Source organism: Nilaparvata lugens, chromosome 8, assembly GCF_014356525.2.
Source record: "Nilaparvata lugens isolate BPH chromosome 8, ASM1435652v1, whole genome shotgun sequence".
In the NCBI taxonomy this organism is placed as follows: Eukaryota; Metazoa; Arthropoda; class Insecta; order Hemiptera; family Delphacidae; genus Nilaparvata; species Nilaparvata lugens.
The window spans coordinates 16,825,697-16,837,021 of NC_052511.1; the positions used below are offsets into that span (position 1 = coordinate 16,825,697).

General features: G+C 34.2%; 1 protein-coding gene across 1 annotated transcript in view; it reads right to left on the minus strand.

Moving 5' to 3' along the window:
* Positions 1-10,714, minus strand: part of LOC111044809 (adenomatous polyposis coli protein) — a 74,918-nt gene extending 64,204 nt beyond the window's left edge. The window contains exon 1 of the mRNA XM_039435078.1: positions 10,332-10,714. Coding sequence (XP_039291012.1) covers positions 10,332-10,537 — 206 coding nt within the window. The 5' untranslated portion in view covers positions 10,538-10,714. The remainder of the gene's footprint in view (positions 1-10,331) is intronic.
* Positions 10,715-11,325: the final 611 nt, after the last annotated feature.

The following is an 11,325-nucleotide window of genomic DNA, read 5'->3' on the forward strand; positions in this document are numbered from 1 at the left end:
ATTATTAACGAACCCTTAATACCAGTACAAATTTGACGGTAATAGTATATTTCGCACCTAGGGCCGAAAATGAGACTTTTCCGGCTCGAAATCGGTTTTCAAGTCCAAGGCCGTAGGCCGAGGACTAGAAAAGATTGAGAGCCGGAAAAACATTTTTGCCCATGGTGAGAACGTTATTTTTCGCCACACAGAAAAATAAACAATATAAATATGAGAATAATTGTTTATAAGGCACTTTCGAAAGCAAAACAGGGAGGTCATAGCTCTTGCAAATCTGAGGTAATCTGAATATTAGGAAATTGTCCAAGTATTTTTATTTTTTATTCTGATTTGTCTAAATAACCTAAAAGATTATGTTCAATTATGTAAGAGGTTGAGTTTATACTTTTTATTCTCCCAAATGACAATAAGATGATATTATTAAAAATGTTTTAATTCTTGAATAATAAACACAAATAATGAAGTTTTTGATCAGCTGTTTTAGCACACTTGAAATTTGGCCAATCTGAATGTCAACGTCAACAATGCTTGTTGTCATTGACCTCGGAAGTTTAGGTTAGAAGTTGTATCCTACTCTGAAAATCGAATTTGAATAGTTTATAATATATATCTTATCTGTATTTTATTCATCCAAATAAAATGATAGTATCTTATTGCAGAATACTTATTCAATTGTAAAAGCATTAACTCATTTCGTTTCATAAACCATTTTGTAAACACGTTCACATCAAATCAGAATCAGCTGACTTCAAGGTTATTTTACAGCCCTAGGGCCATAAAACTTTTACCGGCCTGGTCAGAAAACAATCATTTTCGGCCTCCATATGACGCACGAAAACCAGCTCATTACATCCAAGTGGGGCGAAAAATCAATTACGACAAATCTAAAGACGTATTCACTCCATTTAACCGTATTCTCACTTAGATGTGTCAAAAATACATTATATTATGATTGAATGTAACTTCATACGAAGTTTGCGGTACAGATACGATAGTTCGTATAAAGACACAAAAGATAATTATGTGTTTTCCTTTCTCATAAATTCCGGCTGAAAGTGAGAAATTTTGAATAAAATAGTAGAAGGTATTGACAACTGAAGATTTCTAAAAATGTTAGTGCATAATTAATAAATTCAAAAAAATCTATTTCTGTGATACTTTAATGAACACTTTGAGAAGTTCTAGTTAAGTGCACAATAAAGACATTGTAGAACTACAGGTCAGACAGAATTTTCTCAAGATAATACTGTCATTACTGTATTTTTATTGGCAATTCTAAACAAAAGAAAGATTCAGTTTGGTTTATAACTTCAGAAAATCTCATTCTATTTAGTAGGTTTATTTGTAAACGCGATCATTAATCACATTCGAAAGTAGTTAATTACGGACAAAATTAATAAATTGCACAGTTAAATCTCCTCAGTAAGTTAGAAAATTCATGTTATAACCTCAGAAAATCTATTGCTTTTTAGTAGGTTAATTTTGTGTACTCGATCATTACATTCGAAAGCAGTTAATTGCAGATAAATTCAGTTAATTGCACAAATAAATCCCCTTCGCACCTTTAATTGGTCCCTCAACATCAACGAAACGAGAGAATCCTCCATTCTGTGGAGCTCTGGGGGATTGCAGAATGCAGCTGTGAAAGTATTGATCTCATTTGGTCTCTCTTCCCAACACTGCACCTGTGTCTCGATGACTTCAATGCAGTCTAATAATATTGTCCGATAAAAGGAAATGAAGTCGAGTATAAAAAAACACACAGTTTGGGAGGCGGAAAATAGCCAGTAAAGGAGAAAACAGGGAGAGAGAGAGATAGCGCGAGCTCACTATTGTGGGATGCTAGACGAGTGGGAAGGGTACCTGAGCAATTGAATCAATTTATCCACCCACCGGTTACAGTGTGAAGTTAATGTGATATCCAACTATATTGAGTTTCACGATATAAAGTCATTGGAAATTTAAGGAACGCAGTGTTGGTGTTGCAAAAATGTTATAAAATGGGCCTTTATGTAATATTCTTTTATCAACCCACCTGTTATAGTGTAAAGTTAAAGTCATCAACGATTCACGTTATAAAGTCGAAGGAAATGTTGCAATGTCATGAATAGTGTTGCAAAAAACAAAATTCATAACTGTTAATCATGGAACATGGCACTTTATGTGATATTCTTTCCCTAAACATAATTTCAATCAGATTCTTTGATCCATTAGAAATAATTCTGATGATACTGTACTCGTATAGTTGAAGATAGGACTACATTGTATCTGATTTTCATATTTCCAACGCCTTCCATTGTAGATAGCATGATTCAAGTCACCCCAGTATACATTCATTATCTGAAATTTTCTGACATTCATTATCTGAGTAGTTATGAAGGTGATATTGTGGTAGTTGTCCATATTGAATAGAAAGACTAGAAGTTCTCCAAACACAGAACTATTGAAAAACGAGATACCGGTTAACTCAGTTTACCAGAGATTAATAATGGTGTTACAACCGAAACCGTATCTCGTTTTTAAACAAATCTTAAGGTGCGTACAGACTTTCGCTCTGCTCCGCAACCGAACGTCACTCCAGCAGAGCGATTGATGATCGACCGGGGAGCAACAGTGGTTCGACCGGGGAACGCGAGAAGATCCAACATCTTCCGTAACGTTCATAATGGGTGCGTGGGCGGACCGACTGTGGTTCGATGGTGGTACGAGGGCGGTACGAGGGAGGAGCGTGCTCGGTGCGGGTTGGAAGCGCGGAAATGTGTACGCAGCTTAAGGTTAGACAACTTCTAGTCTTTTTATTCAGTGATCTGATCTTAATTGTTCACATTTAATTTGTTGATAATGATAATTTATATCTTATAGGTCACAGAAACATATTTTTCTATAATTTGATAATAAAATTTTTATGATCGAAATCAAATATTTTGACAATTCATAATTTTTTCTATATGTTATGGAAACAATCTGGCAACGTTGCGGAGCTAGAAATGGATGGAACTATTTACTTTGTCCAATGACAGACAAGGATGACAACACCAATGTTAATCAGTTGCTGACTTTCATAACTCATATCTCAAATCTCACTATAAATAACGATTTAACCATCAACTGCGATCTATCGGACAACCATGGTACCCCTTCAACTATCCACCAATCACAAGCGACTAGATCCCACCCATTCCCTCTCATTGGCCAATCAGAACTCTGAGCCGCCATTTTGTGGGACGGAACAAAGCCAATCAATTGCAGCAGAGTGGTGAGTGGATTGTGATTGGTCGGAATCTATTGTTTGCTGAAGTTCATAGAAGAAATTGGAAGGTAATTTTGAACAAAAATATATTTAAAAAAATATTGTCTCTTTTCTGTATAGGGCTACTTGTAATATAAATAGAAATAAAAATATAAATCTCAGTACCCTTTTTTGAATTATTTTAAGTGATATCACTTGAAAATGGCATCAATGTTGAAACATGTTGTGATAAAATAATTCAAAAAAGGGTACTGAGATTTTTATTTTTATTTAAAAAAATATATAGACTATTATAATAATCCATTTTACATCTGAAAAGAGACTGCTGTACTACTTGAATTTGTACTTGCATTTGAATTTATTTCAATGTATTTGCACTTTGTACTTTAATTTGAGTTATTTCTGAATTACAGAGTTATTGGTCCAAGCAGGATGAATTCTATGCTATTGATAAAACAGAATATAAAGCACAAGTTACAAGACGAGAATTGGAAAACATGTTTGGTGGAGAATACAGAATTCAAAGCGCCAAAGCAGAGAGCAACGTTATTATCATGTACTGAGGAGCTAACCAGACTTTGCTTTGCCACTGTACCGGAGACAGGAATCACAAGTCTAAAGGGTGGAGAGAAGAGGGGAGGGCTACTGAGTGGCTTTAATAATAATGGAACGGCCTACTACCCTCTGGCTCTGGAAAGAGAGTGAGTGAGAGTGAGAGACACAGAGAGAGAGAGTGTGTGTCTGTGTGTGTGAGAAAGAGGAAGAGAGAGAAAGAGACTCATACTCCACCTTTTCAAAGTTTTAGGACATTCAATACTCAGGGAAAGAGGAAAGTAGGCACTATTGTTAGTGTATATATTCAAGAAGCTTCAACTGTATAGTAATTGAGAGAAGAAGGAAGGGAAGTAGGTGAAAAAATGATTTGGAGGGAAAGGGATGGGATGAAGAAAGAGAAGGAGAAGAACGGGAGGTAATAGAAGATGAAAAAAACGACAAGAGGAGGAAAAAGGAAGGGGAGGAGAAAAACAAGGAGAAAGAATAGTAGAGAATATGAAGTAGAGATGGTAGATAGTAGAATAGATAGCCTAAAGTAGATTTGTATGGATAGAACGATGGATGGAGAAGAAAACGAGAAGTTTTGAAGGAGGAGAAGAGAAATAAGGTGAATGAAAGAAGGAGATGATGGGATGGATGAGGAGGAAATGCACCAGGAGAGGAGGAAGAGAAGAAATAGCAATTGTGTGAAGAGGCGAAGAAAAAGATTGGATGAGAAAAGAAAATGTAGTGAGTATGAAGATATGACAGGAAAGGGTTGGAGAAATAATGGAGGAGCATGAGAATGGGAGGAGGAGCAGGAGGAGGAGGAGGAGGAGGAGGAGGAGGAGGAGGTGAAGGAGAAAGAAGAGGAGACGGAAAAAGAGGAGGAAGACCAGAAGAAAGACTAGGAGTAGAAAAAATAGATGGGATACTGAAAATCTAGATAGGATGGAGATGCCAGTACAAATGAAGTAAGTAGAAAATGATAAAGATAGATAGACTTTTTTTCTTCAATTGTTATTAGGCTTGACGCCTATGGAAACATGGTTACAATAATATTTATAATTTTACAAATCATTATAATGTTACATAAATAAGTAAGAGAAAAAAAGGAGCAGAGGGAGATTGCGAGAAAAGAGCAGGAGAAATATGACAATGAGAAGAATAATGAGAAAAAAGCACGAAGAGAAAGATGAGTGAGGAAAATAAGGAAGAAAGAAAGATTACGAGAAAAAAGGAGAAATATGACAATGAGAAGAATAAAGAGAAAAATGTATGAAGAGGAAGAGAGTCAGGAAAAGAAAGACTAGAAGAAGGACTAGAGAACAAGGAGGAATAAGAGATATGGGATAAGATACAAAGATATGGGATGGAGAGGAAACAAATGAGACAAAATGTGAATGATGAAGAGAGAAGAAAGGGAGACGATGACGAGAAAGAGGAAGGATTAGGATGTAACGAGAAGAAGTAGAGAATAGGTACTGTAGGTGAAGAAAAGACTCGTAAAGCCAAGTAGCACTCATAAAACCCTCTCATGACTCCGTCTGGCGAAGCCAGTGAAGAAAGGAACTGGGCCACAATTATGTGATGATGTGTGAAGGTTTTCGTCAGCTAACACAGTCTGTTCAAAATTTACAAGATTTTTGAAAACATGGTTGACAGATTTATGTATTTTGTGAGCTGGAAAGAACAGTAATTGTATTCAAGTGTTTCGTAATTTTGTTGAAGAAGCAGATTTTCATCAGTGAAAATTACACGGTTGAGCAAATATAATATTATGATGGATGGGAGAATAATGAGAGACCTCTCTAAACTAAATTGGAAAATAAATATGTGAGCAAAAAAGATGGGGCTCTCCCGTCTATATTGTATGCTGCATGGCATACGGAGGCAGCAGTTATTAGTAGATGTGGTACTTGAAGCAGTGATAAGGGGAGACAAAACGCCTATTCAACATAATGTTAACTCTGGGACAGATATCTGAAGAACTGTTAGAGCTAGGGCTCTGTTTTTTTTACTTTCCTTGCCCTACTACCATAGGTAAGGAAAGTATTGCTTTCCAAAAAAATTAAGGTACCCCAATTTCAAGTTTTCTATACGTTTCAAGGTCCCCTGAGTCCAAAAACATGATTTTTGGGTGTTGGTCTGTGTGTGTGTGTGTGTGTATGTGTGTATGTGTGTATGTCTGTGAACACGATAACTCCATTCCTAATTAACCGATTGACTTGAAATTTTAAACTTAAGGTCCTTATACCATGAGGACCCGACAATAAGAAATTCAATAAAATTCAATTCAAGATGGCGGAAAAAATGGCAGATAATTACTAAAAAACCATGTTTTTCACGATTTTCTCAAAAACGGCTCTAACGATTTTCTTTAAATTTATACCATGGATAGCTATTTATAAGCCCTATCAACTGACATGAGTCTCATTTCTGGGAAAATTGCAGGAGCTGCGTAATATTATCGAGAAAAATGGCGGATAATTACTAAAAAACCATGTTTTTCACGATTTTCTCGAAAACGGCTCTAACGATTTTCTTCAAATTTATACCATGGATAGCTATTTATAAGCCCTATCAACTGACATGAAGCTTATTTCTAGGAAAATTGCAGGAGCTGCGTAATATTCTCGAGAAAAATGGCGGATAATTACTGAAAAACCATGTTTTTCACGATTTTCTCAAAAATTACTAGACTGATTTATTTCAAATTCATACTCTGTATAGTTATTTATCAGCCCCATCAACTGGCATGAGTCTCCTCTCTGGGAAACTAATGGGGGGTTCACCCCATCCTTGAGAAATGTACTTTGTAACCTCCTTCTCGTGCATGAGGTAGGTAGGTAGAGCAGTCTATAAAAATAACACATAGTCGAGATATTTCATCTGTAGAACAGCTGTTTTGACGACTTTTAAAAAATCATCGGATTTCACAATTTACACAGAGGAAAAAGTACTCTGAAAACAATAATTATATACACACATACACTACGATCGTAGTTTCAAATAATTATGTTGCCGCCAATCGTCATTATGTTATTTCTCTAAATTATTATCGTTTAAGAATGAGGCTCCCAGTTCAATGAGCAAGGAAAGTTGTGTGAGTGTACCACACCAGATTTTTTTTTTGAAAAGCAGACATTTATCTGGTTCCTTACACAAGCTCTTTTGATATGATGAATAAGAAAAATTCTATAATTTTTTTAAAAGATGAGATTTATACAATCAAAAATATATATCAAATGATTAATAATTTGGTTTGTAAAAGATATATCCTAATTTCCTTGTGTACGGAACTAGAACTTTATAATAGAAATAATGTCCCAAAATCTGGTGAAGATATCTTTTTCTATTCCTGAGATATCTGTCCCCAAAGTTGAAAAAATGAAATTTACGGCAAATTGAAAAAGAAAATTATTAGTACGTATAGTGTAAATTACTGATAAAATCACGGATGAAATGTTCTCTAACAAAACACCAAACTCAGAAATTAACTTCAATCACCTTGTTTGAAAACAATAACAGCTGATAATTTTGGATATACCAGTGTTTACCAACTGTAAAAAAATTAGAAAGATAACCTATAATAAAGATGTACATAATGTTGAATATTATTATGGAATTTTGAATCATGAAAGTTCTTTTCCGGAAATTTGACATGTAATAGGTTTTTAAAAATAACAATAAAAATATTTCTAGTTGACATAGAGGAATAAAATTAACATCATTGTAAAGCGCGAATTTCAAACTATAATCTTTGCTAAAAAACCAAAAACAAAAACAAAAATTATTTCTGCTGTTTTGTCTCCCCATAAATGAAGCATTAATTTGGATAGTAAGAGAAGTAAAGTGGAGGATGGAGGATTGCAAGCTTCAAATTTTCCTACATCATTTTCGAATTGTACTAAGAACAACATTTAAACTATAATGCCAAAACTACTCAAGAGTTTCAATTTTTTTGTGAATCTTATGTTGTGGTGGATATCCATATTGAATGAAAAACAACTTGATAGTCTTAGTTACACACACATTGATTTTTTGACGTACACTTTTTTGCCGTCCTTATAGATTCTATTAGATTGAACATAACTTGACAAATATATCATGTGTATCTGAACACATCATGTGTTTACCAAGTTCATTCCAATCTCGTAGAATTTATAAGGACGACAAAAATCCATAAATCGATGAGTGTGTAACTGGCTATACTGTCAAAACCACTAATTTATTAAAACAATTTGAGATACTAGTTTTGATTGTTAAACGATTATCAATCTCTAGTAAACTGAAACTTCAAACATTTAGTAGAAGAACATATATAGTAATAGTATAGTTAAAGCCCAACAATTGGTAATTAGTTGTAGATCAATGAAGGTTGAGCTCTATACTGCTATTGGCCGATACTAGACACGTCCAAGTATCAGCCTTTATTGGTCTCCAGCTATTGGCCAATCGCAGAAGTACACCCACACTATATATTCAGCCGCTCAATGTTGAAGCTTACAGTTTACTAGAGATTGATATTTGTGTAACAACCAAAACTCAAATTGTTTATAGATTGATAATTTTGACCATTCATGATAGTATCATGAAATACCATGAATGTTTAAGCTTGGAATAATATATGAGCTTGGTGCTTCAGTTCAATGCACATATCATAAATTAGTACTACACACGAAAAATTATATTCCTGCCTTGACTACAAAAATTGATCTATAATTGAATTATAAAAGATAATATGAATAATATTACAAAGGATAAAGCTCAATCATTATGTATCTATATCTATATCTATATCTATCAAACAGCTCAAAACTAGATAACCCTATAATATTGTTTAATAATAATTGTTTATCACAATAAACAATTTATTGCTTTAATATTGTTTATCCCAACATACTGCCATAAAATAACTAATCTATTCTATTTCCTCTATGATACTAATTTTATGCCAGGATCTTTGATATTTTAAACTGTGTACACAAAGTGTGTTGCGTACAATGTTCATTAACAATCAATATGTATAAATAACTGTGGTCCTGCTGGGATAATCTAATTTTCGTTTAGGGAAGAGACAATTTAATAAAGTGCCGAGTACCGTCATTAAATAGAGTTTTAGATTGGATTTGAGGAACTGTTTGCGCTAGCCCTATTAACCATGCACCAAAATATCATCAGATTGTCAGGACTACAAACATACTACAGTTTATCATGTATATAACAAGAGATATCTGAATATACTATATGAGATATATAACATGGGGTATAAATAAGATACTATATATGAATGAATATAGGCGCACATTCAACTCAATTAAGGCCCTGTACAGAGGAACAAACATGTCGCGTTATCATCAGACACGAAACCATTCTGACATTGCACCCTGCCAAACCACCCCAACTAGCAATAAAGCAAAGCCCACCCCAACATTTTTTCCATCCCCTGTTCGGAAACTCAATTCCCCTGCGGTCTGTGACGCATCATTCATCGCCTGTGTATCAATTTATTCCGACACTGGAAACTACATTTCATGGCGTGTTTGGGGTGCTGGATCCAAACTACAAAGCCACCGTTGGTTTGAATAAGAGTTGCAAGTTACAGTGCTTGGAATAAGAGTTGTGAGTTGACGTTGGAACGAATTTATTAGTTGGAAATTTGAGGTTGAAATGTGACGTCTGAGATTGACAGAGATTGAAGAGAGAAATTGAAGTTGGAGGGAACAGTGACTGATCAATTGCTCATGTGTGCATCATCAGCAAAAAAATAAATGGATATCGAACACAACATAAAATTCATCTTCACAACACAGAAAGTTATAACTATTACATTTTTTGTATCAAATAACTGGATAATTGATTTGAATATCAAGAAAATATTGTATCATAGCTCTTGAGAAGTACAATAATGTAATGGGCTATTAGTTGCATAAAAAACAAGATTAAGGGCCGCTTACCGAGCTCGGGATTTGGCTAAGTTCAAGACTTTAAACAGCTGGAGTCAGAAAATTGGCTTTCTGAAACGGGGCGTAGTCGCAGTCCACGTTAAAATTAAATTTCGAAAAATTTAACACAAAATAAAATAAAGAGAAAATATTGTAAAGTTTCAGTTATTTGGTAATTTTTCATTTCATCAAGGAAAAACGTTTCCAATTTATTATAGAGATTATAAAATAAAGATTATATAAACTGCGACTACCCTAAACTGCCCCGTTTCGGAAAGCCAATTTTCTGACTCCAGCTGTTCAAAGTCTAGAACTTAGCCGAATCCCGAGCTTCGAAACCGGCCCTAAAAAATTAAAAGGATATTGAAATTTGATAAAAATAATAATTATTTTTGAACTAGCCGTAATTACTCTTATCATAATGGTTCTTCAAAGTCGAAAATTACGAGCCAAAGTTAAAAATTAGTGAAAAAAAAACATTAGTGAATTTATAAAAATAGACTATTGGAACAAATATCGCAAGAATATAATATTGGTCACAAAAATTAAACGGAAAATTAAAATGAGCAGCAAATCTAATAACTATGACACTGGCTTACGCAGAGATAGTGGCATTATTATTAATTCCTCCTCTTTTGAGGAGAAAATCATTGTCGTTGAGAGTCGCTTTGCGTTGTCCATGTAGGTGGTGATAAGACGAAGTCAACGACGTTAAACTGTTGATCCTGACTGAAGAAGAAGGCGACCGATTTTTCGACGATCTTTTCAGCGATGAACGTTTCGGCAAACGTTGCGGAGAAGTCATGACGATTATTTAAAAGTTACGGTAAAGTATAAAAACGGTTATCAAATGCTATCAAACTATCACATCAGTCAATATTATTATTGTTGAACATTTCAATCACAGTTAATCACGAGCCAATTATGTATTTCATATCACTGTCACTTGTCACTAATTCATAATCACGTAGGACCTGTAGATCTGTTAAAAAAATGAAAAGGTTTCAGATATAGTAAGGATGGAGTAGGAAAGGGATTTGAGAGTTATCAGATCTTATGAGATCTAAATCTTGTGATTTTTTGAGATTAAAACTCTCTATTTGAGTTTTAGAGCTCTTGAGAGTTCAAAAGAGCCGTTCAGGTTACATTTCTCATTGAAATATTTCTGAATATCTACATTGTTCATATCATCGTTATTATTATTATTCCTTTGAATCTTCATCGTTCATTCAGGATACATCATCAATTTATAAAAATCTTTGTTCTTATCTAGAATTTGGTAGTTTGAATCATAGAATAACCAATCTCAATAACCGATATCGAGTAGTCTATCAGATCTGATTTGAATTTTGAGAATCTATACTCTCTGGTCTGATTTTTGAGTTTAAGTTTAAGTCTATACTCTCTGGTGTTAATTTTGAGATTAAGTTCAACTATTAGGTTCAATTAAGTTCAATTCGATAGTTTTATCTAGTTCATGCTGCGTTTGGTTAGATTGGTGAAATGAGGTATTTCATCAACAACTACTGATGTATTTTGATTAAGATCTATCGAGTGAAGGTGGAAACAGTTAGAAACAGTTATCAACTTTAG